The sequence below is a fragment of the Talpa europaea genome, assembly GCF_964194135.1.
Source record: "Talpa europaea genome assembly, chromosome: X".
NCBI classification, from domain to species: Eukaryota; Metazoa; Chordata; class Mammalia; order Eulipotyphla; family Talpidae; genus Talpa; species Talpa europaea.
Window position 1 is genome coordinate 23275470 of NC_140081.1, and position 26731 is coordinate 23302200.

At 41.3% G+C, this 26731-nt stretch overlaps 1 protein-coding gene across 1 annotated transcript; it reads right to left on the reverse strand.

The window, feature by feature from the left end:
- Positions 1 to 324: 324 nt before the first annotated feature.
- DYNLT3 (dynein light chain Tctex-type 3) lies at positions 325 to 8166 on the reverse strand (the record flags this gene model as incomplete). Its single annotated transcript, XM_084258047.1, has 5 exons — positions 325 to 401; positions 687 to 764; positions 1713 to 1836; positions 5982 to 6023; positions 8137 to 8166. 5 exons carry the CDS (start codon positions 8164 to 8166, stop codon positions 325 to 327), a joined length of 351 nt encoding a protein of 116 aa, XP_084114173.1.
- Positions 8167 to 26731: the final 18565 nt, after the last annotated feature.

Consider the following 26731-nt stretch of genomic DNA (forward strand, 5'->3'; position numbering starts at 1 on the left):
TAGGTATATATGATTAGCGAAAAGCTGGTGTAAATATGAGACTGTATTTTCAGATCATGCCATATTTCTGTATTTGTTTTTTGCTAACACTAAATGTCTCCTGTTTAAGTGATGCTGTATAGAATATGAGATAATCTGCCAATTTACTGAGACTGCTTGCTTATAATCAGTTTTTGTTCATAGCTTTGAAACATTCGGCACACCTGTCATCCTACATATTAATAAGAAACAGTTACTGTTTTCAGAAAAGATCACTGATAAATTCTTCAGTTAATTGCTTTGACCAAACATTTTTAATTGCTTTGACCGAACATTTTTACTAAATCACAGAACAATAGCGATGGCGAAAACATTGACGATGCAGTTCATGGTTCTGTTCTCCCATCTTACAGTACAGGTTCCTGAAAACACACAAAAAAGGACCTTGAAATACCAGCACAACATCACAATTACCAGGGGAAATAGATGTATGTGTTTTTTCATAGGTTTTTAAGATCCTATTTCCTGCAATCTGGAAAATCTTTACATTTCATATTTGTCTGAAGGCGTACTTGTTACTAGGTACAAAGCAATTCTGCTGATAAAGTCTTTCCAGAACTTAACTGGAGATGAAGAAGCACTGATAATAGGTGTCCTGTTCGACTTTGCTAAAAGTTGGTTTTGTTTGCATAAGCTTAGTCTCTTACCATCAGAGGTGGTATCCCAGAAACATGAGCTGGCCGTGTGGAAGCCATACGCACTCCTCTGGGCCACAGCACAGGTCACTGAAAGCAAAGTTGCCAGTGAGAACACTTCCAAAGGAAAGAGAGTCAGATCTAAGTGCGCGAGTTTAGCGGTCTAAAATTTGTTAAGGGCCTCCCCAGTGGCGCAGCAGATTGAGCACAGCGCTGTGATGCTGTCTGCAGCCTCTGTAGCGTGGGTTCGATTCCCGGCCAGCCAGGGAGATTCCCACATGACGAGGCAGACCTCTCCTGTCTTGCCCGCTGCTCCCCTCAGCAGTGTATTTCAGTCAGTCTGCCTGTTCTGATCCCCACTCTGTCTCTGCTGAATCCTCTCACCTTCCCGTGCCTCTGGCCTGTACCCCAGCTATTGTATAAATAAAAAATAAATCTTCAAAAAATTAAAACTTGTTAAATGACAGAAAACATAGCATAAGACAAACAGACTGAAGAAAATAACACTCTCAATATCCATAATTTTGATTATCAACCACCAGCATTTTGGCTCCATTGTATTCAGTCTGTCTGTTGCCTGGGGCCTTAATCGCTGGTGACTGTACTGCAGGAAAATTCTGGATTGAATTATAGGTCTTGTCCCATTGGCATAATTAGATGCAAAAACAAAGAAAATATTTTACTTTATGATTTTTGCGTGGCACTCCACAATGCTACATGTAATGAAATGTGGGGCAGCATAAAAAAGACTGAGCCGAGGGGGTTTCGGTGGAGAGAGACAACTGATCTAAAAGTAAAAGGCGATGTTACCAAGGACAGCTAAGTGGCTGGCAAGAGCTCAAACTGCTTCTGGGCAGTGAAACAGCTCCACCCTTTAGGTATTAACATATATTGCCCTTGGGTAAGAAAGTAGGAAATCCTTTATACTCAATTAGTACCCAACTTGAGTGTCTATCATTCATTTACATTCTCTAAATTCACAGAACCACCACAAGGACAAAGGAGAGTAAACTAAGGAGGAAAGACACTGACACTTACCAATATATTTATAAGCTTTCCCCAACTTAACCAAATGTGCTAGGGATTGCTCCACGATGCTTGCAGTCCATTGGTTAATGTTGTTCTGATTGTAATCCTCACCACCCAAGACGCCATCTATACACTAAAAGGGCAGAGGGCAGAGAAACAAATTACATACAAATTGCAGCAAAAATTGTATTCAAAATATAAAATACATTTATAACCCAATAGAGCATTTAGAAAATACCCATCTGATATTTATTATGCACTGTTTCAAATTAAGAATTTTCAAAGCATTTCCTCATGCATCATCTCGCTCTATAAGATACTATAAGTGACATAAAGATAAATATGACATGGTATCTGCTGTAGAGAACTAAATCTAGCAGAGCAGTTAATAAAAGACTCCACACAAGGAAAACTAATCAAGGGTGGTAAGTTATATCAAAAGGATTATGAAGTAGGGGTAGAGATTTAAAAAGGGTGGCAACAATTGATTAAAAAAATAGCTTTGAAGCAGCTGGGATTTGAACTAGAAACAAAGAATGAGACCAATTTTAAAAAGTAATTCTCATGTATAATAATTACATTCTCATTCATATTATGCAATTGCTTGGCTATAGAATGACTAGCACACCGGCCACTAAAAGTCAATCAAAAACACTACTTTTTAGATGCTCTAGTCAGAAAGAGTTAAATAATTTTCCACAGAGCTTACTTGCATCCACTCTGAAACCTGACTGAGAACAATGGTTTAGTAACACAATCTTAGTGTTTTTAAAAATTTATTTTTTTTATTGAGGAAACATCGGTTTGCAATGTTGATTGTTTTTTAGAGGTATTTGATCTCCCCCTTGGGGTGCTGTTACTAAACCACACCCACCACCAAGGCACCCATAGTCCTCTACAGTGCTCTACTATAGTCTACTGAGCTCCCTCCCCAAGTTGTTCCTGATCCTTTCCCTCCGCTACACTAGTCGCTTTTTCTATAATCAACTTGCTAAGATCATGTTTCCCTTTGAGGAATACAAAAACACTAATGCAAAGGGAAACACAATTTTAGGTTTTCAGGTAATATCTGCCACCTACTAGCTGTGTGACCTTTTGCAAGTGACTTCATCTCTTAAATTCCCTATTTTCCTAATCTTTAAAGTAGAGATCACAGTCTCATCAGGTGGTCATGAAGATAGGGCGAGGTAATGAATGCCAAGTGCTCAAACACAGTGACTGCCACAGAGTAAGCACAAAAGCCATCTTAGATATTATTATTGGATCATTATCGTGCTAATGTTTTCTTTGTTCCAGTTTTATTGCCACAGAGCTGACAAAGAACAATGCGTTAAGTTTAAGGTGTACAACATGATGATTTGATACATGCACCTGCTATGAAATGACTACCACAATTAACACGTCCCGCTTCTCACAGTTACCTTGTGTGTGTGGGTGCAACTGTGTGCATGTGTGTGTCTCTGTGTGTGCTGAGAACATTTAAGATTCACTCTTGGCAACTTGCAAGTATATAATACAGAATTATTAACTGTAGTCACTTAGAGCCCCAGAATTTATTCATCTTGTAACTGGAAGTTTGTACCCTTTGATGACATCTCACCATTCCCTCACCCCAAGCCACCAGCAGCCACCACTCTGTTCTATGAGTCCTGTTTCTATGAGTTTGGCTTTTATAGATTCCACCTATAAGTGATATCATACGGTATTTGTCTTTTCCCAATTTATTTTGCTGCAGTTATCTTACGTCTAAGTGAAACAGCCTGGACAATAAAGTGCTCATTCATTTATAATCCAGCTCAATAAAATACACACACACACACAATGCAACTTTCATTTACTACAATTATACTAAAGAGTCATAAAGGCACTGATTCATAGACACTAATTAATATGGAATCTTAATCTAGATAGTATAAAATCTTCACTAATGATAAAATGTAAACAGAAATTAAATTTAGAAATGCCGAAGTGGTTCCCATGATTTTCCTAGAATGTTCTGAGACACGACAGAGTTAGGAGGGCCAGTGGGCTAAGAAAGCATCAGGGGAACAGGCTTGTAATTCTAGCTTTACCATTCCCAAACTGAAAACCGTGGCACAGACCTCTTCCTCTCTACGCTGCCTTTCCTTAATGGGAAACTCATTTTTGTCTTATTATAGGACCACTCCAAGTTTTCCTTTAAACAAAAGAAAACATCATGGGCGCTGTGGATCCCGCTGTAAATGCACTGCTAATTACAACATTTAGCCTTCTTAATTACCTTTAACCAGGAGGTCCATTAGATAACAAGGTGCTTAACCTACTCTGTATTCCCAGGGCTAAACTCAGGAGCTAGGCATGTAGCAGGCATTCAATAGATGTTTGTTCTTCAAGTAATATTGGCTTTAATATACTCTCTGGGCACCCTAAATCAAATATATTTTAGAACAAGTTCCAAGTTAATTCCATTTTTCTTTGAGAATCTGTTTGGGGGCAAAGTCTATTACTGACAGTAATTAGAAAATATGTTTATCAACAGATAACTGGCTCTGAGACTTCAGCAGGGAAAATATGGCAGCTGAGGAGCTCAGAGTAAGGAATCTAAGAAAAAAAATAAAGAGAAAAACAAGAGATAAAAAAACAAACACCTGCCAGAATTGTTGATCATCCAGGAAGTACTGAAATGTGTGCCTCACAGTCACACAGTTTTATAACAACGATGCCTCAATAAATAAATAAAATAGTCGATCCCCTCAAGCCTTTATAATGCCTTAAAGACAGAAGACAGGTGGCTCATGGGAAGAGAGGCAGGGGGAAAAGGATAGCCGTGTAGCTGAAAGTCACCTCTAGAAAACCTGAGATTTTTTTTTTGAAGTCTAATATTTCATATAAAAATTCAAGTGAAGCTTGATTTCACTCCATGATGCTAATTATGGAAACAAATCAAAGTTTCTTTTTATTAGTGTTTCCAGTTCAATTATTTATATTACCTAACCTCTCTTGTCCTCCTGTTATTATTGCTCCCAGTGAACTTGGGGTTACCTGGCAGGTGGGAGACAACTGCTATTGCACCATGCACATTTAGGAGAAGCCCTCTCACCACCTGGGCCTTGAGATTCCTTCCCTCTCCAGCCCGCCCAAAGGCCCAATGAAAGACATCAGTCTGGCTAAGTGTTTCTCTCCGCTAACGCAAGCTCTCCCTCTTTCCAGGTCTGAACTGGACAGGTAAGGAGCTGGCGAAACAAGCTCTGCTCTTCAGCCCAGTGTTTACCAATAATAGAGGTGATATTTTGTTTGTTTCCAGGGACTCTTGTCTTTTCATTTGTATCAGGACTTGGGTAAAGAAGAAGTAGTATTTGAAAGGTTCCTCAAATACTCCACCAAACTTTTCTTTATGTCCCATTGACCAAGAAGCGTCTTTCTTAATACTTGCAAAAATGAGGTGATCCCGCTTGCCTTTCCCATGACCTCTACCCATTCCTCCACTGGCCCAGAGACAAGCCAATCAGGCCAAGACTAAAGGCAGGGAGGCCTGCTAGGGTACAGGCCGCAACAGCCACAGTCACAGTACAAGCCTGCCTTTTGGGCCAGCTCATTTATATCCTAGAATTTGGCACAGTTAAAAATGACTCAATACTGTTAAAAGTGTTCTAAATACCTTTCCCACAGTGTAGTTGGTATGCGATAACACTAGATAAAAGTTTCTCTGCCAGAATTGAATCCCAAAGAGAACGCCTTGTCTACTTGCCTTACACGAGACCCACATTAAATATTTCCAATAATTTCTTAAAAATTTTATTTACCATATATTAGTGTCTAAAAGATGCTAAGTTATTATTTTTCTAATCACTTGGGGGCTAAAATTGAGTATACAATGATTGAAATCAGACTTCTAGGGTCTTTTATTTGACATATACATATAATTTACCTATATAAAAGTATATGTATGCTATAATATGTAGCGTGTATACATATATATATACACACACATATATTTTTAGCATTAACATTTAAAATAATATTTGGCCTACAGGAATAAAAATTATTTTGCTCACAAGATAGGGGGCCAATTTTAGACAACAGCAAACCAGTTTTCTAGACTAATACCTAACACTTTCAGAATAAGCCTAAAGAAGGCTGATCGCATACAAAACATAGAAGCAACCCTATAGTCAGGGAATATTTACAAATCTTGTTTTTATACTAAGCTTTCTAACTTTGTACTGAAAATCAAAACACAGTTTTTTAAAATGTCTATCAATGCAGCATGCTTCAAGATGAACAAGAAGTCTAACTCACCTCTTTAACAATATTGTGGGCTTCATCAGAATTAAAGCCAACCTAAAGGGAAAAACAAAAGGCAAAGTTGCTTTCAACACACACTTCCTTTTATTTGCAGCACTGATGATGGTCTAGATATGTGTCAGTGACAAGAGATCACAGTGATAAGGGACATCAGGTGTATGCAGGCTGCTAAGGCAACCTGGAACACTCAAAATTGCAGGGTGCTATCCCCACCTACCCAGCTGGAGATTTTGATTCACTAGGTCTGATACAGAGCCTGGGCAACTATACTCTTTTTAAAAAGTGCTTTACTGGCGATCTGGAAGGATGTCCTAGATTGAGAATTACTGTATTGTAATTGTAAAGGTGAGAAAATAGCAGGAGGTGGATATAAAAAGTACATAGGAAATGGCTGCGGCCAAGTGAGAATGAAGTGATTCATGAGAAAAGAATGCTTAATAGGTTTTCGAATTTTGTTTATAATTTATGTTGGGCAAGAATGTGCATTTTCTGAATTAAAGATTACGAAAATGCTTGGTCTTTCAAAGTTAAGGTCCCTTTAATACTAGATAATAGGTCTGGCCTTCTGTTTTCTTTGGACTGGCTTGTTGGAACCCGGAGTTAAAAAGCAACTGTTAATGACATCCAAGAGTCTCAGAGTAGAGAACTAGGCTATGTGGTAACATTGAAATCCAACCCAAAATACTTTAGGTAGTATATGATTGGTTTCCAGTGGGACATTTTAAGGGGCTTTATAACATTAGCAATTTTGTAAATCTAATTTAAAATCAGTTCACAAAACAAGAACATTCTGCAAACTAGTATCGTCTTGAGTATAGATTTAAAATATGTTTAACTCATTTAACTATACCACAGAATTCCCCAATAAACAAAGGAATAAAAACAGCCTAAATAATTAGAAATATTATAAAAACAGGTCTCACATTTCAACCTTATTAAAATGATCATTTTGCCTTAAAGTGGGGGTACTATCTACTTCAGAAGTGGCCTAGAAATGACAAGATGTCCATTTGGAAGGTCACCAAATAATCAGGATGTACTGGGTGGCCCCAGGAACACATGTAACCTTACCTCTTTTTAAATAGGCCTACTTAGGAAGTACTGCAGGCCAGAAGCCTGGCAGAAGTCAGGAGACTGGCACTGGGGGTGGTGGGGTGGTGGGGTGGGGGGGTGCCTGAGGGTGAGTCAGCCATGGACTTGCTTGTTCCTCAAATCTCTATTTCTAGAATGAGAATACTTTGCCACTATTTGTATGTTTGCCACTTGCCACACTGCTCTAAGTAATTTAAATGCAATTTCAGCTTCTGCAGAAGCTCACATCTAAAGACAGATGGACCAGAAGACCCTACCCGGGGTTCACAGCATCGTGCACCTGTGGTTACCACTGGCCAGAAAACACCTTTGGGCATTATGTCTTTGCAGGCCTGCCATGGGTGTGCTGCCACCCAACAGGCCTCAACCTCCTGAGTGGTTCCAGTGAAGGCCCAGTTGTCCTGGCGTAGTGGGAGGCCTAGGTTCAAAGGGAGGATCGGTGATACCTGGCAGTTTAAACTTTGGGCAGGTCACTCAACCGCCATGAAACGCACATCAGTAACAGGAAGATAACAACTGACATCCGCGGCTTCTGGGGAGGTTTCGGGAGGTTCCAGGAAGCAAGCGCTCAACATCCCTAAAGCACCTCCTTCCAGTCCACCCAGGAGAGGGTGCCAGGGAGTCAAGGGGCTTGATCACCCGGGCCTTGCACGCCGGGCGGCGGTACCTGCTTTGGGGACGCCAAGGGGCGGGGGAAAGCACCCGGGAAGACCGGTTTCTAAGACCCGCCCTGCAGACGGGCGGCGCCCGCCACCCCATCCCCAGCTCTCACGCCTCAAGTCAGGCCATCCACCCCTCGGGCCTCGACCCCACTGCCGGCCCCAAGCATTCCCGGCCGCCCCTGCCACCCCGATTCTCAGCCTAACACTGTAAGGGCCTCCGGGTGGGGCGATCGGGCCGGCGGGGCGGGGCAGATCTCCGGCCCGGAGCAGAGGCCCGGGCCTCAGAGGCCGTGGTACCCCAATTCTCCCGGCTGCCGCTCTGGAGCCCACCCGGCCGAGACCCCGCGCCAAGGCAGGCGGGGCGGGGGCGCCGGCGGGCGGCCGAGGGGCGGTACCTCGTCGCAGTGGCGGTGGTACTCCTCCATGGTGGCGCTGACTCTCTCGGGGGCGGAGCGACGGGCGGGTCCAGTTCGTGCCTGCGTAATGGCCAAGGTCCTGGCTCCCCGCCTTTCTGTCCCGGGGCGTTCCCCACACAGATCCCGCCTTGGTGACGCAGCGGCACCGCCTTCCTGTAGCTCAGGCAACGGAGGCGCGCCCCGTTACCTTTGACCTTTAGGGAAACAAAGGATGGGTGTTAAAGAGCCATTGTGAATTGGATGGGTTGACCTAGTAGCTATGAGTCTAGGACATGTTGTCGATTGGGTGCCCGTAGTGTGATGGCCTGCACAGGGTCGTTCATTATCCAGCAAATCAGTGCAGTTCGTGCAAGCCGCTACCTCTCCTCCACTTACTAATTAATGCTACTTGGAAAAAGTTAATCTACAGCCTCAGTTTGCTCCTATGAAAACTTAAATTTATACCTATTTCACGGTTGTTTCTAAGGATCCAATGAATGCCACATGCCCAGCTTCTAAAGTATATGCTCCTACACTTCTCCTCCTTGACTAGAAGAAATATTGATTTATAGGAGAGAACATAGATTTATTCTAAATTAAATTATATATCTTAGCAGAACAATGATTACATTTATTTAAAAATGATGAATTCCATTTGATCCCAAGGATTTCCTCACTTTAACCCATAACAACTCAGCGTGTTTCCATCACGCCATTTTTCAAGATGAGACTCAGGTACAGAAAGTTTAAATAATTTACCCAAGATCTTATTTCCAGTAAGTAATAGAAAAACTTAAACTCAAGTAGTCTGAGAGCAGCACCAAGTTCTTAACCTCTGTATTCAGTTCCTATTGTTGCTATAATAAATTACCATTAATTTAGTGGCTTGAAACAGTACAAAGTTACTGTTTTGCAGTGCTGGAGGTCAGAAGTAGTAAAATGGGTGTGCAGGACTATATTCCTTCTGGGAGCTCTAGGAGAGCTCTAGAGCCCTAGAAGACTTTTCTAGCTTCTAGAAGCTGCCTGCATGCCTAGGCTCACCACTTCCATCCTCAGAGCCAGCAGTTTTGTATCTTTTCTCCTCTGACCTCTACTTCCATCCTCACATCTTCTGTCCTTGTCTCAAGATCCTTAATCCTATCTGCAAAGTGCCTTTGGCCACATAATATATCCACAGGTTCCAGCCTGTGGATGTTCCGTGGACATCTCTTGTGGGTGGCATTATTCAGCTGACTGCAACCTCTACTCTATTTTGCTCCCTAAAATCAGAGTTGGGAAGTTTATTAGTCTGCTAGTTCAGCTCTTTATTTTACAAGTAAAACTGAAGTGCAAAGGGGTGAAGTTGCTTGTACAAGGGTTCATAAGTATTAACTTAACCCCTGGGCTTGGACTTTCAGACCCCTCCATCCTCTGCTTTCATTTTATGGGCTTAGACAGAACCAAATTGGCCTGTTTACCTGATAACATGAAGTTTGTTACTAATTCTCCTAAATTGCAGTTCATCGAGTGCAGAAAACCTATAATTGTAATTCATAGAGAAATTCATATTTCTCCTCTTTCAGGATATTTTTTTATAATCCCATGAGCAATTCCAACATTATATGGGGAGGCTTAGCAGTACCCTTATTAAAACCAAACTTACTTTCCTAAATAATTGTTTCTTTGTCTATATAGGTCAAACAAAGGTGTATACTGTGCAAGAACTCATGATAAATATAAAATGAGATAAAGAAATATTGTTCCCATGGAGACAGAAAGGGTCCCAGGACAAGGACAGAACAGGACTCAAGGACAAAATTTTGCTGTTCCCATAGGCTGGCAAACAAAGGATTAAAAACCTGAGAACTCTAGGCCTGGACACCTGCTGCCACAAATTTCCTTGGCAAATTGTGTTTTTTTTGTTACCATTTCTGAGCTCTTTTCACAGCTTATGGAGTTGGGTGCTATGGGAAGAAATGGGAGCTGTAGATCCAGAAGAGTCACAGACCTTGAATCAGACCAGTTCAGACTGGAGCTGTGGACACACAGCCTCCATGACATGTTCCCCTTAGACACGGTCACGAGCCCTGCATGACCTGGAGCTGCAGCTGAAGGTGCTCATAACTGGCAACAAGAAATGGACTTTACCAAGTCCACTCTCCTTGTTCTTTCAACCAATAGAGTTTAATTCCTTTGTTCCCAAAACCCAGTCCTAAAACCTATACAGGCACCTAGCCCTGGCATTTCAAGGAGTTTCTCTCAGCCCAGAGAGGTCTTCCTGGAGTTCTCTTTCCTCGCTCTTTCAATAATCAACGAACATTGATTCCTTGCCTGCCCTTGCCGGTGTCTGTGGAGTCCTCATTTCAGTATTTTTAAAACCATATACTCTTGTAATTGTTAAATCATAAAAATGTATCAAAATAAAAAGCAAAAATTACAGGGTGAGACAACATAACTACAAGGAGCATCAAAGGAAGTGAAAATGGGACTAGGCACGGGGCAATATGAATTAATGAACTCGGGAAGGACAGGATGGGGAGAGCCCTGCGCATGTGCTGAAGGTACCAGGGGAGAGGATTTGGTGAAAGTTTTGATTTTAGACAAGCGCCTGGGGAAAGAAAGAATAGGACAAGACTTCTAAACCCCATTATGTGCTTAAGAGTCATCCTCACCTTTGGCACTCTCTCGTCCTCTCCTTTCTCTTTTTCATCATTCTCAATCAACTCCAGCTTCTTGTTTTCAATGCTCCTTTTCAGTTTTTTGCAGGCTTTCCAGTGGAGAATCCACGCCATGCCAAATTGATTTTAGGACTACAAGTTCCATCATGCCTTCCTGCAGGGGGGATTGCTGGGAACAAAGGGTGGAGTTAAGCCGCCATGCTCAGTATAAAAGCAAACACTGGGCCTGCGCTCGCCTGCCGTTGCCTGCCTTCAGCATGCACAGCTTCCCGGCTCAAACTGCGTCACAGGTAGGACACATTGAGCAATCAATCTCTCTTTCTCTGTTCTCCCCTCTTCTCATTTTCCTTGTAAACAAACCTTTTATTAACCTTTCCCCGCGTGCCTGCCCTTGAGCTTCCTCTTAAGTTTTTAAGCGCGCGGGTGAGGACCCACATCGAGGCCCTCTCGCTTCCCTTTGGGGTAGCTCCGTAACACAAGGAGAAGCGAAGCACTGCTCGAGATGGGGGGCTGCTTCTTAAACCGTCTCCTGAGTCTAATCGCCCTCTTAGCAATCTTGTCCAGGTGGTCTCAGGAGCTCTGTCCGGGCTTGATGGCACGGCCCCTTCCGCCCATTCCTCTGATTCGCCAGCAGGTGGAGCAGTGGACAGTGGCTGGTTTGCTCCCCGCTTATTAGTGTTGTTGCAGGTTGGAAACCTGGCTGAGGAGCCCTGGGTTCTTTCCCTTGTACGGTGACACCATGACCGTCCCTGAATAATAAATAACCTCAGAATTTAGCAGTACGTTTATTTCATTGGATTATGCGCATGGATTCCTTTGGCTAGAAATTTGGGTAAGGCACACCAGAAAGAACATCTCTCCATGATGTCTGGGGCCTAGCTGGGAATACTCAGGGGCAGAAGGTAAATGGATGATGGGGCCTGGAAGGATCTGAAGACTTGTTCATACTTTTGTCTGGTGTCTGGGATGGATCAAAAATTAGGACAGCTAACCAGAGCACCAGCACATAGTCCTACCAAGTGCTTGACTTCCTAACATTGTGGCAATGCTAAAGTAGTGAGACATCTTATATAGCAGCTCAAGATTCCAAGTTCCATCGAAGTAGTCAAGCTACTGAGGCTTTTGGCCTCACAAGTCGTACTGCGTCACTTTCACCATACTCTAATAATTGAAACTGTTATAGACCACTCAGACTCTAGGGGAGGGGACATAACCTACGTTTCAATAACACGAGTGTCAGATTATTTTGGAACCATGTTTTGAAACCATTGCAGTTTTTTCAGTTACTTTCCTGGTTGCAAGTAACAGAAGACATAGGTAGGATGGGCTGAAATAATTAGGACATTTGTTTTCTGCAATAACCAAAAATACAGAGGCACCAATTCTCCAGGTTGGTTCAGTTGCTGAACAATTTTTTAGTGCTTTACACATGGCTGTCCTTGGAATATCAGCAATATTTAATCTCATGGCCACACATGGCTGTAGCAGATCTGGTATTGCAAGGAACAAAGGCATCACATCCAATGAAGAGGATGGACAATGTCTTGACTGGATCGATTTTTCTTAGGAAGGAACATCTTTTTTTCAAGTCTGCAGGAGTCTGCTCCTCCGTTGGTAAACTTATGGGGAAACATATTTTTGACATTTGTATCTTTTGTCATAAAAAGTGAATTCTGCTAGAAAGGAAAAAATGGATGTGAAATTATTGTTGGTAGATCATCCTTTCCAACTTTTTTCATGCCATGGTTCATATATAAAACATTATTTACATGGTTCATTGGGGTGAACTGATGGACATTGGAGATTTCTTTATGGGGTTTGGTTTTAAAATACATTACATAATTATTGTAAAGAAAAAAAATGAAAAGGTTAGAAATCGAATTTGTAAAAACTTCTGAATTAAATCTTTCAAGTGTTTTCGGCCTCCCTGGTGGCTCAAGAGTTAAGACGCAACCTATGAAGCTATCCGCAGCCACTGCAACATGAGTTCTATTCCCGACCAGCCAGGGAGCAACCCACATGGTGCAGCAGACCTCTCCTGACTTGCCCTGCTGCTCCCCTCAGCAGTGTATTTCAGTCAGTCTGCCTGTTCTGTTCCCCACTCTGTCTCTGGTGAATCCTCTCACCCCCCATGCCTCTGGTCTGTATTCCAGCTCTTGTATGCATAAATAAATAAATCTTAAAAAAAAAACAAAAACTTTCAAGTGTTTTAATGAAATCCTTAATCTTAAGCAATTCATGTTTGCAAGTTTTTAATAATTTTCTTCCTCCAAATATTGTTGAGAAGTGTCCTACATAGAAGAAATTGACAAAAAATTTAGACTCATTTTTCAAACCATTCAAATTAAATTTAAGGTTTCTTTAATGATAGGTTAGTAATTAGGACCAACCCTTACACTGACAATTAGGAAAGTGGTACAAAATATAATAACCACTTGCTCAAAGGAATTGGAGTTTTTACATACAATGTAGGAAAGCATCATGGATCTAAGACCAGGAGAGTAATGAAATATAGATGGAAGAGTAAGGTATGTGGGATACATTTTCACTTGGGGGGAGAGAAATGTAAGGCCTTTTGTTTATGAGGATCCACATGGAATAGTTCACGAACTCGATACAGTCTGTGACTTTCACTCATCATTCAAACCTCTGGACTAGCTACAGAGGAAGGAATTATTATGGTTATTTTATGTTACTTGATCTTCTTCCACTTTTAACCCCACCATCTTAAATGGGACACCCATCGTGGCTAATGATTTTGGTTTTAGTGATTGTATGACCATCTTGTTTTGACATTAGAATGGTACAGTAGCTGATGTGTCCCTCCATATATCAAACAGCACATTTTATTTTATTTTTTTAAATATTTATGCATACAAGAACTGGGGTACAGGCCAGAAGTGTGTGTGTTGGGGGGAGTGAGAGGATTCTCTGTTATGTAAATATTGATGGATCTCTCCAGAGACAGAGCAGGGAACAGAACAGGCAGATGTACTGAAATACACTGCTGAGGGGAGCAGCAGGCGAGTCAGGAGAGGTCTGCTGCGCCATGAGGGTCACCTCCCTAGCTGGGGATCAAACTCTTGCTGCAGTGGCTGAGGACAGCTTCACAGTGCTTTAAGCAAGACATTTTAAATTGCACATCTATTACACTAATATGGAACCTCATGATTGCCTAAGTTATGACTTAATTATGGGAGATGAGGGATTCCTTCAAGCCTTCTATGGAGGCCTTCTAATTTTTAAATGCATGCTCTTAGTTTTATGTTCATAGTCCTTAATTTATATTTTTCAATATCTTTGCTTTTTAAAATTATAAGGTGCCAGGTGACTCTACAATCTTTATTGTCACTCTTAATGCCCTGAAAGCAAGAACTTTACCTCTAATGCTTTGTCCTTTGCCTGCATTTTATTCTCTGGTGATAATGTGAGTAATCAGCATATCACTTCACACCTCGAGTTACTCATGCCCCATTGTGTCTCAGCAAGATTATCCAGAGTTATATTTTGAGGATCTACTTCCTGAGAAATAGATCACAGTCACAGTTCTCCAGAGAAGCAGAATCAATAGGATGCACATGTAAAGATATTTAAGGAATTGGTCATACAGTTGTGGAGGCTTGGTGAGTCCAACATCTGACGGGGGAGGCCAGAAGGCTGGAGCCTCAGCAAAGAAAATCACTTTGAGTCCAAAGATAGTCAGCCGTAGAACTAGGAGGAACCAATATGGCAGATGAAGTCTGCTGAAGAACTCCTTTTGGCTTTAGGGAGGTCAGCCATTTGTGTTACACAGTCCTTCAACTGATTGAAGGCAGTATGCTTTATTTAAAGTCTACTGACTTACTTATTTTAAAGAAACTTTTTTTATTTAAAAAGCATTGATTTGCGGGCCTCCTCGGTGGCGCAGTGGTTGAGTGCTGGGTTGCGAAGCTGCCCACAGCCTCTGCAGCGCCGGTTTGATCCCCGGCCGCCGGGTGAGGGTCCCACATGGCTCACAGACCTCTCCTGCCGCCCGCTGCTCCCCTCAGCAGTGTACTTCGGTCCTTCTGCCTGTTCTGCTCCCTGCTCTGGCTCTGGTGAATTCTCTCACCCTCCCGCGCTTCTGACTGTACCCAGTGCTTGTATAAATAAATGAATAAATTTTTTAAAAAAGAAAAAAACCACATTGATTTGCAATACTGTATATGACTTAGGGGAATCCGGTTACACTTCTTCAGATGAAGATGAAGGTGTTTCTTCACCTAGGGCCAAAGTACCCACAGTGTTTACCAGAGCCTATTGGGACCCCCTCCCCTTTGTTCCCACTGCCACTCTCTAGTAGACTCAGTTCTGCAGTGATATTTCTAGGGGGGTTTTGGGTTTAGTTTTGTCTTTTTCATGATTCTGCTCCACCCGAGTCTCTGCTCCACGTGTCTCCTCCAAGTCCTTTTTATCTTCCTCTCACTGCTCAGCTCCACCCTTTACTACATGGAGCAGGGACCCTGGAACCTCCCTTTTCCATGCAGATTACACCATCACAGAACTCTTGGAGATAGCAACTGCACGATACAAATTCTTTTGAAATACTAACAGAAACTATGTGAACTAGATTATATTGCTTGGGGAACATAATCAGCATTATTTTTATAACAATGATTGCAATGTTGTGATAGATACTATGTGTGTTTTGTAGCTAAGAGTCCTACAACTCCAAATCACAGAGGAACATGTGGGAATCCATGAAAAATCTTTTTCTAGAATTTGAATGCCTTAATTTTACTTCAGAACTATTCAATGTTGAGAACTAGAGTTCATTTTTCAAGTTACAAGGTAGCACTTTGGGAAAGAAAAACTGTATATTTGAATAACAACTTAAAATTGCAGTTGTTGGGCCTCCCTGGTGGCACAAGGGGTTAAGATGCAACCTGTGAAGCTCACTGCAGCCACTGCAGCACGAGTTCAGTCCCCGGCCAGGGAGCTACCCACATGGTGTAGTAGACCTCTCCTGACTTTCCTGCTGCTCCCTTCACATACAAGAACTGGGGTACAGGCCAGAGTTGTGGGGGATGAGAGGATTCACTCGAGACAGTGGGGACTAGAACAGGTTTATCTACTGAAATACACTGCTGAGGGGAGCAGAGGCAAGTCAGGAGAGGTCTGCTGCACCATGTGGGTAGCTCCCTGGCAGGGGATTGAACTCCTGCTGCAGTGGCTGCTGCAAGCTTAATAGATTTTGTCTTAACCCTTTGTGCCACCTTGGAGGTCCCAATAAATAAATCTTTTTTAAAAATTGTAGTTGTTGTCATGGGTGGGTAGGTCGTCCTCTGTTATGTAAATATTGATGGATCTCTCCAATTTGTAATGCTAATCCTGCCTCCCCACAGGTTCTGCTGCAGCACCTGATTCTCTAATCCTTTTGTTTTTAGTGTGGAAGACAACCAAGAGTCAAGAATTTCACACAGTATTATTTTAAGGCCTTTGTAATACCTGGTCCCAATATGACAGAATGAATTTTCTTCCATAGCACAAGCCATTATTACAAAAGAAAATAGCAAGGTAATGCAATTTTTCTAATTACCAGAACTAATTATCAAGAGTAGAACACTAATTTTTAAATTACCTTACTTAGGATGAACATGCATCAACAGTGGAACAGGGAATAGAAGATATAAGTGGAGCTGGAAGTTACTAAGCTGAGGTAATACTTTCTGCCATTTCAAAGGCACTGATGGCTAATGTGGATGTGTAAGGAGAAATTACCTGTCTAGGGGGACTGCGAAGCTATGGAATTAATCTTTGGAGGACTGAAAAGAACAGGATTTGAACCCAGATTGCAAATCAGACTCACTAGAGGGTTTTGTTTTTTTAAATCTATGCCAGACTCCACCCTTGAGATTCTGACTTAATTGTTTTTGAGGAGGACTTGGCATCAGTTTTTCAAAAGCTACCCCAGGTGATTATAACATGCAGTCAGGGCTGGGAATCTTCGTTGCAAAATCCTCTCCCCGCCTCACTCCCCCCCAGAATTCATTAAAACAAGGTAAATTCACTTTTGCTAGGAAGGCTTAAACTTGGTTCTGTTGGAAGTGAGAACCATACATTTATTACTTCTTGGGTTTCTTTGTGACCTATTGTTTGGTCACTCATTTATTCACCAAATGTTTTCTTAGCACCTACTATATACCAGGCATTGTGTTAGAGCAGTGTTTCTGGAGGAGGGGCGTGTAACTTTATGCCCTTCCTGCCCCAGGAGACATTTGACAGGTTGTTTTTTTTTGGGGGGGGGGGGAAGGCTTAACTTTAATATTTTTTTTGTGTGTGTATATATATGTGTGTGTGTGTGTGTATATTCTTTGAGGTAACGTTGACTTACAATGTTATTTGTAACTTAGAGGTGTAGGATCTCCCCCTTCAGCTGTTACCACACCACACCCACCACAAAAATACCCATAGTCCACTACCAGTCCATTTTGTTCCTTTCTTACTTTGTTCCCCCACCCCAAGTCAGTTCTACAGCAAAACTTCTAGGGTTTGTCATTAGTTTGTCTTTGACCCTTTGTTTTGTTTCTCTATATTCCATGTGTAAGTGACACCACCATCCGGTAATTGTCTTTCTTCTTCTGACTTTTTTTGCTTAGCATAATCCCCTCCAGCTGCATCTATGTTGCTGCAGATGGTAAGAATTTGTCTTTTTTTTTTAATTTCTATAACTAGGGTGAATACTATTGGCATATAATGAGAACAGGCTATGTTTGCTGCTGAACATCCTATAATGCAAAGATCCCTCCCAAAACAAAAATTATTTTGTGCAAAATGTTAATACTGCTGAAGTTGAGAAGTCCTGTGTTACCTGGGGGTGAAAAGGAAAAATTCCATTCTATGGAGTTTCAGATCTAGTGGGGGAAGACAGGGAATTTGTTAGGAAAATGTGGAAAGACTTCAGGCAGCTCAGTTGGGCTTTGTGGATGTAATGTCAAAAAGAAACCAATCATTGAAGTTGTGCATGCTGTGTTCAGCTCTTGCAATTATGTTCAGAAGATGTGGGTTAGCCATGGTTGGGATTTTTCCAGATGATTTTAGCTGAGAGGGTCATGGGATCCAAGGCATTTTCAAGGAAGGGATTTGCTGATAGACCATGGATTCTAAATTGGGTAAGCAGTGAAAAGTGGTGAAAAAGCAATAGAGTCATTGCATCTGAGGTCTAAATGGGGTCAGAGAATTACTGAGGTCTAAATGGGGGAAGAGAATTTAGAAGAGGTGAGATAGGAAGAGACTAAGGGTCAGAAAATTGGATGATTGAAAAGAAACTAGTTTTTGAGACAAAGATTGAAGGAACTAGGGGGACCTTCTTCTACTTGATGCTTCCTTTATATCATTTTGTGGTGTTGAAGCCAGGGAGGCGTGAACTACTGAAGAGTACAAGAACTTTATATGGGTGTCATAGCTGGGAGACAGTGTTTTTATCAGATTCTGTGATTTTGACTTAATGTCTTTCCCTGGCTTTTAGTTTATGGGATGTTCCACAGTTTAAGTGCAAAGGAATAGCAGAGTACAAACCTAACGTAGAGTAGCACCATCAGCATATAAGTGAGGGAGGAAAAGCCAGACTTTCCCACTGATCCCTTTCTTCCAGACCCATTAATTCTGGAAGAGACATCTATCTTACAGTCTTTCCTCCTTTTCCTGTTCTTGTGTCAGCCATACATTTTTGTTATGACTTAGTACTTGTTTATGAAATTATGTGTCTCTGGCATGCTCTGCTTGTTTACACAATACCATGACAACAATAAGAATGTTTTGGGTAGTGTTTGAAGGGTTCACTTTTTGTGTGTTTTCATCCTTCCTGCTCCTGCCATTTCTAGTGCAGGTCATACATTTTGAATCATTTATTTAAAAATTCTACTCATGTTGGGCCTCCCTGCTGGTGCAAGAGGTTGAGCACCGCACTATGAAGCAGTCCACAGCCTCTGCAGCACGAGTTCGATCCCTGGCCGGCCAGGGAGCAACCCACATGGTGCAGCAGACCTCTCCTGGCTCGCCTGCTGCTCCCCTCAGCAGTGTATTTTGGTCGGTCTGCCTGTTCTGTTCCCCACTTTGTCTCTGGTGAGCCTTCTCTCCCGCTGCACTTTTGGCCTGTACCCCGGCTCTTGTATGTATAAATAAATCTTTAAAAAAATAAAAATTCTACTCATGTTATGGCAATCCATGCCCCATTTCAAATAGAAATTACACATTTGAACCAAATCTCAAGACAGAATATTTCCTGTATCACAAAGGAAATAAATGTGTTTGTTATTTTAATGTCTGTCTTTCTAGAAAGAAATGCTGACCTTTTGGTTAAGGGTAGATAATCTGACCCTCTTGTCTATTATACTGCTTTATGGTACTGGAGGGAACTATAAACTGGTTGAAAAGTAAATGTACTCCATGCATCAGTTCAGTACTGATTCAGGAAAAGAACAGGTGCAAGGAGACCTATTAAATCTCATCCAGCTCTTAATTTCCATGATTCTTCTAAACCATGTCTCATGGAGGACATTTGTTGATGATATTGAAGGACTGGAATAAGGTATTTAGAAGCATAAAATGCTTTCATTAAGTTTAGTCATTTTGCTCATCAAAAATCTGCAGTCTTATCAGAGGGAATCATTCATTGTCAAAGCTTCCATGCTAATGACTCTCTTCATAGTCAAAGCACATTATAAATATTTATTCCTAGGCCAGATGAAAACCTTTAAAGTGGTTAATTTTAAAACAAAGCAACTTTTTTACAGGGAGAAAATGACACGATATGAGCAAAATGAACATTTGTGTGATGGTCTACACACATAATAAAGCATTTGCTAAGCCCTAGCACTAATGAGATATATTCATGCAACACATGGAGTCCTGGTCTTCAAATGCATAATCAAATATAAACATGTATATAGACTGAGCTCAGCTGACATTAAAGGCTTGTGGATTTTTCATTGTAACAATTATATTCCACCTTCCTTGGGATGATACAGATGATACTGAAGCAATATAAATGCATTTCTCATTCCTTCATTCCAATGTATAAAAAATTTGGGAGAAGCACTGATTGCAGTGTACAAGGTTCACTGTCTTCTTCTGGAAAGAGACAAGAACTTGGAGAACAATAAGAGCCTTTTATAAAGGGTTTTCTGATGGTATTATCTTATCTCTGTTTTATCCCTCACTAATGTTTGATGAAATGGGGGATTCAGAACCCAGAAATTGCTGGTCATTAGGGTGAGGACCTCCGGTGAGTGTGGCAGGTGTGAAGTAGACCCTCCTGGGAGCTTTTACAGGAGGCCTCTCGTTTGGTATCATTTTGAAGTTTGGTTTTTGACTGTTTCTTGAAGGAATCATCACAGAGTGATGAAAGCTATGATTTTTCTTTGATTCTTTGTTGGTTAAAAATCAAACAAAGTGAAATAGTGAATTGACTTAACTCATGTGCCTTTTCTCTACCTAAATCCCAATAGATCCTTCAGTGAATAGACGTCGGACTCTACTTTGTGGTTTCCATCCACAGTGGGGTTTTCAGAGCAGCAGGGACTTCTGGTAATTCTCTAGTCTGCTCAGCTCTGCTTCTCTACCACATTCCTTACATTCTCCCGCCCTCCAGCCCTCTCTGACTCCAGAACATTCCCATCAGTATCCACATATTGCTTCCCACTTCACCAAGAAAACTGAATCCATCATGAGGATTGAACTTCTTGTCATCTAATGTAAGAACATACTTGCAGGCACCTCTCCTGCCTACTTGTGACTATGCAGGTGCCTTTTTCTCCTTTTCCTAAGAAACCTATCCTTTTAAAATATAAAAAAAAAGAATATACTTGTGTGCCTTGCTGTTCTTTGTCTTATAACAGAGTGATAATCCCTCTCCCTTTACTCTTCTTACTCACAGACTATGGAAAGACACTTTCATTTTTCTTTCAAGAACTGGGGTACAGGCCAGAGGTGCTGAGGGGTGAGAGAATTCACCAGAGACAGAGTGGGGAGCAGAACAGGCAGACTGACTGAAGTACACTGCTGAGGGAAGCAGCGGGTGAGTGAGGAGAGGTCTCCTCCGCCATGTGGGTAGCTCCTGGCTGGGGATCGAACTCGTGCTGCAGTGGCTGCAGCAAGCTTAATAGGTTGTGTCTTAAGCCCTTAAGCCACCAGGGAGGCCCTCTCTTTTTTTTTTATTTATTTATACAAGAACTGGGGTACAGGCCAGATGGCACGTGAGGGTGAGAGGATTCACCAGAGACAGAGCTGGGAACAGAACAGGCAGACTGATGAAATACACTGCCAAGGGGAGCAGCAGGTGAGACAGGAGAGTTTTGCTGCACCATGTGGGATTCTCGCTGGCCGGTCGGGATTGAACCACACTACAGAGGCTGTGGACAGCTTCACAGTGTGGCGCTTAACCGCCTGCGCCACCAGGGAGGCCCATACTTTGTTTTTAATGCCACTCCTTGTAGGGTTTTTTGTTGACTGCTGAACTTGTCACTCACACACGAGGATAGGGAGTTGATCTATTCTCCCCATTGTAATATTAGCATAGAGATAAGTGTCTGATTCAATAAGTGCTTTTGTTTTTAAATCAATGAATCAATTAAGGGCAGTATGTAGTAGGTAGAGCAGTGCTATAGAACCCATACTGTTTTATGGCTCAATTTCAATAATTTTGTTCCTCTTGAAGTTTCCTATGGTTGTCTGTACTGGTAGGTCATCCTTCATCATCAAAGCAGGGTGCTATTGGAACACTTATCTGTAGCTACTTGTTTACTTCTAACTCAATACAGAGTCTATGGCTTTGTCTAGTTGTCAAATCTCTGCCATTCATAACTTTGCTGTGCCACCAAGTGACTGCTAATGTGTAAATTTCCCAGTGAATTATTTATCAGTAAATTAAGTAATAAAGCTCAACTTGAGAAGGGAAAACCTCATAAAAATGTTTTTGATAATACAAAACATAATACATGTTAGACACTAAGGACATGGTGGAGCATGGTGTTCCCCAAAAGAAAAGCATTCAGCCATTTACATAGAAAATGAAACTGAAGGTACAAAAGCTCAACTCCACAGAACAGCGTGTCATTCGCTTAGGGAAAAAAACTACTCGAGGCCTATCATCAATAGGTTTTATTTAAGGTCCAAATGAAATAAATCATTCACTCCCAGCTATCAAATATCACATTGTAAATTTTTATGGAAGTGAACTAGGAGAAAGAAAACTTGTGGACAGCACATCCAAGGGAAAGCTAATATTCACTGACTGTGCTAAATAGCTATTGTTAAATATAATACTTTCAAACAATAACCATCTGCAATTTTTCAAAAGTCTATTGATGGGGTGGTCTGGGATCTGTTTATTTGGGCTGGGCTCACCTTATTTCAAGTTAGCTCATACACCTGTGTTCAAGTCAACTGGCGTTTGGCTGGTTGAAGGTCGTCTTGGCAGGGACGAGTAGGCCCTTAGCCATCTCTTAGCTTTTATTAGGTGAGCCTGGACTCATCCTCATATAAAAAGTACAAGAGAGAAAGGAAAGGTGTTCAAGGTTTCTTGTCACCTCGACTCAGAATTTGGAAAAGTATCATTTCCACATTGTGTTGGCCACAGCAAGTCACAGAGTTCACCCAGATTCAAAAGATGGGGGCAGACTCCATTTTTTGGTGGGGGGAGCTGAAGTATCACAATGCAAGGGGCATAGATACAAGAAGGGAAGAATTGGAGCCATTTCTGCTATCATTTATCTACTCATTGTTTACTTTGACTCATTTATTGAAATTCATGACCTTCGTAAGTCTGACTGTATCTACTTCATGAAAATAAGCATAAGTGCCTCCAGCTTGACAAAGTGCCTTCTCTTAGATTCTTTAGATGGGATGATTTGAAATGTTAGTAGATGGTAGCTATAAATATGAATGGACTTAAGCCACTTAGAATTTTGAATAGTTCTTTTTTTATCCACCTTGAATTGTTATTATGTATATCAGACCCTTTCGCCACTTCATAATAATTTTATCCTCATCTCATCAGCCATGTAGTAATGTACAGACTCACTAAATTGATTGAATATCATCTGCCTGATTGATTAAGTAGCTTAGAATACTGCAGAAGCTCAGGCAGAAAGGATTAGCTTTCTACTCTTTCTATCAGAGTGATGAAAGAGAGGGGGAGAGAACATTTTGTGAAGCTAGTGATGCTTCACATATCTGAAACAAACAATATGAAACCCGGTGTTCTCACAGCTGTGACTGCCAAATGTTCCCCTGACTGTTTGCCCCCATCCAGAGCATACACACATCCATCTGTGTGGACTCGGCTCATCCTCAACTCCCCTCACCTCAGTCCTCTTCAAATTAGCTGTATGTGAATACAGATTTGGAAAAGAGTAACAGGAGAGGGCCTCCCTGGTGGCGCAAGGGGTTAAGACACAACCTATGAAGCTGGCCACAGCCGCCGCAGCATGAATTCGGTCCCCGGCCAGGGAGCTACCCACATGGCACAGCAGACCTCTCCTGACTCTCCCGCTGCTCCTCTCAGCAGTGTACTTTAGTCAATCTGCCTATTCTGTTCCCCATTCTGTCTCTGGTGAGTCCTCTCAAACCCCCACGCCTCTGGACTGTACTCTGTTCTTGTATGCATAAATAAATAAATCTTTTTTTTTTTTTTTAAAGTGTTAACAGGAGAAAAACTCAGCCTGCTTTCTCTGGATGAGTGAGTTTCTCAAACAATGTTACTCCCAAATGCCACAAAGAAGCTGTTGTCAGGTTGTGTGACCTGAGAGGGGACACAACTCTCTTACCAATTCTTAGATACATCACTTCAGAAGCTATGAAACAGAGTATAGTTAAGAACAATCATTGCTCTTCACACAGTTCAATGGAGCAATTTTTCCCTTGAAAGTCACTTTATTTCCAGTGGTACTTTCCATGTCAATGTATTAAAAATGTCACTGAATCAAGCTTTTTATTAACTTGTCAGCATATCCAAAGTATTCCTCAGAACCTCCGTGGGGGATTCTCTTGTCTTTTAAACCTACACGTTGCCACATAGGCTTTCCTCCCTAATTAGCACTGACAGGTTCTTTTTAGTGGAAATATCCCACTCTCAGAGTACAAGAGGGAGCAGGTGGGTGGAAATAGATTTGGATCATTTGCTAGACAGGGAAAGAGAAGCTAACAGTGCTAACGGCATATGGCTGTGAAGAGAATATTGAGCGAATGAGTCCAGGGCAGTGAACTGATACAAGTCAACAGTGGATTGCAGTAATAACATAGCCTGCTTATTCTAAGGGAACTGGGACATTTTAGATCTTAAGATTTTCCCCAAATCAGGGTCATATTGATTCATCCATGTTCTTAGTTCTGGCATTGGAGATTATTCTGGTAACCAAGGCTGTCACCTCTCAATACCATTGTTCACTCCATGTAAGTCTTGGCTAGCCAGAGTTTCTTGGTGTCTAGGCAGTTTCCAGAGTAAATCTTCCTTGATTCCACTGACTTTGTGGCCCTAAACTCAGAATGCCCATTTGGTTTTCTGTCCCTTTCCCCATATCAGATTTCCAGAAGGCCATGAGTTTACCCTGCTATCACTAGAAATTCACATGTTTAGCCCATGGTAAAATTCAACTTAATTAGATCTCTTCAAAAACAAGCTAGGAACCTATTGGGTAGTTTTAGTAGCGTCAGCCCTATTCTTTGGTCCAGAAGAGTCCCATTTATTTAGTATGATTTTGAAATGATGGATTCAAGCCTATCACACAGATATTCATATTGCAGCTTGCCAGAAGATCTCCCGTTCCTACTATTGGTGTAAAGAATCATTTGGCCAGGTTCAAGTTTCAAGTAAAAAAACTCATTTGCAATTTGCATTCAGTTTCTGTATGACATCCAAATATATTAAAGTTAAGATAGAGTTCTATCAAACTTGTTTTCAGTTTTGACACATAAAGAGCTTGAAAGTTGTCACTCTCTTATCACAAGAAAACTGAACTGAAAAAAAAAAATCACTCGTTTTTCTTGGACCTATTAGATAATGCAGGGCAAACCATCACCCTCAAATCTTGAGTAATTGGTGGATCCATATTATCACAGCTGAGATCTTGCCTGGAGCAGAAATGGCTAAAGCATAAACTAGAAGGAATACTCAAATAGTAATTTTGAGGAATTACTGGTTGTCAAGTATGAAACTAAATTCGCAGGGGGAAACTCCTGGGGAGTACAGACTTTATGGGGGGCCCATAGCTTCTTGGGCTTTATCTCCAGGAATGCCATCAGATTCTCATGGTAAAGAGCTTAAATGGATGCCCTAGTGTCTCTTGACTGTGAGCAGGAAGTGTGACCATTGTGAATTATGCCCAGAGTATTTTCCATGATAAATGTCTACTGTACAGAGGTAAAGGACTTTATCAGAGTCTTAGTCCATGTTGAGGAAAGGCATTTCTTCTACTTAATCCAATGTAGACTTCCTTTCTTACCTATGAAGAGAAAAATAAAGCTAAGAAAGCTAAGAAAAATAAAGCTAAGAAATGCTTGTGAAGGTCACATCCAAGGGACACAAGCCCATCAAAATACTGAGATTTCATCATAAGATTATAGATTTCTTCCCCTTCCCAATACCTAACCAGCACAGTGACAGGGCTCCAATGTGATGACACTGGATTGCAGTTGAAAGAGTAGCAAGATGCAGACTCTGTCTTAGAAGGAGTACTTAGGGAAGTCCAAAGTTAACATTGGAAGCAAAAACAAAGACAGTAGGAGAGTTTAAAGCCTCTGGCACTTAAAGCTACAGTGAACATTAAACACAGCTTCATTCCTAGCCATATTAACAGGAAACCTCACACTAAAGCCTTATTTGCCACAGTTCCTATTATGTGGAATGACAGGACTGTCAACAAAAAATCCAAGATATGTTACAAGGCAACGAAAGTCACATACTAAAGACACCACATTTGGTTCCAACACGGATTCAAAATAACTATGATTACAGTCATGCATTGCTTAAGGATGTTTCGGTCAACAGTGGGCCACATATACAAGGCAGGTGGTTCCAATAGGCTGTGTCATCCAGCGTAAGTGTGTACTAGGCAGTACTATCTCGGTTTGTGTAACTACATTCTATGGCATTTGCGCTATGACAGAATCACATAAGGATGCAGTTCTCAGACTGTATCCCCATCATTAAATGATACATGGCTGTATAACATATTAAGGGCTTTAGTGGATAAAATAGACAAGATGCACAGGAAATTGAGTAATTTAAGTAGAGAAGTGGAAACTCTTAGAGTAAAACAATGATTGCTGAAAATGAAAAAAACACTATAATAGAAATGAAAAAGTCCTTTGATAGGCTTTCCAGTAGACTATACATAGCCAAGGAAAGAATCAGTGGAGGTAAGTCAGTAGAAACTTCCTAAACTAAAATGCAGAGATAGCATATGACCTGGAAACCTTCAACCACTTATTACAATATAAAATAGTAATTTCCACTATAATTATATCCACCAAACAATTAAAACCTATTTCGAGAATATGAGCTTGCACAGGGACCATGCCTTTCAATAGAAAAACTTTTTGGTCTGTAAAATGTTTCAATAAGTTGATTACTTACAATCAACTAATTTTGAAAGAGGAGAAGGTTTTCTAGCAAAGGCATTAATCGGTGTCTGAGACAACGGGAATTATTAAGGAAGCACCCTCTGTTGTATATGGGTTTAGCTATTTTTGAAGAGACTAAATAGCAATGACTTTAACCAAAAGGTACTTTTATTTCTCATCCATGTGAAAGTCTAAGCTGATGGAACAGAAGTATAAAGAAGCCCTGCTTGATAAAATGATCAAGAGACTCACACTGCTTTCTTCTTGTTGCTCTTGCTAACTGCTAGGATGTTTTCCTCATCCTCAGAGTCAAAGGTGGCTCATTATCATCACATCTGTTTTAACCCCTGGGGGAAAAA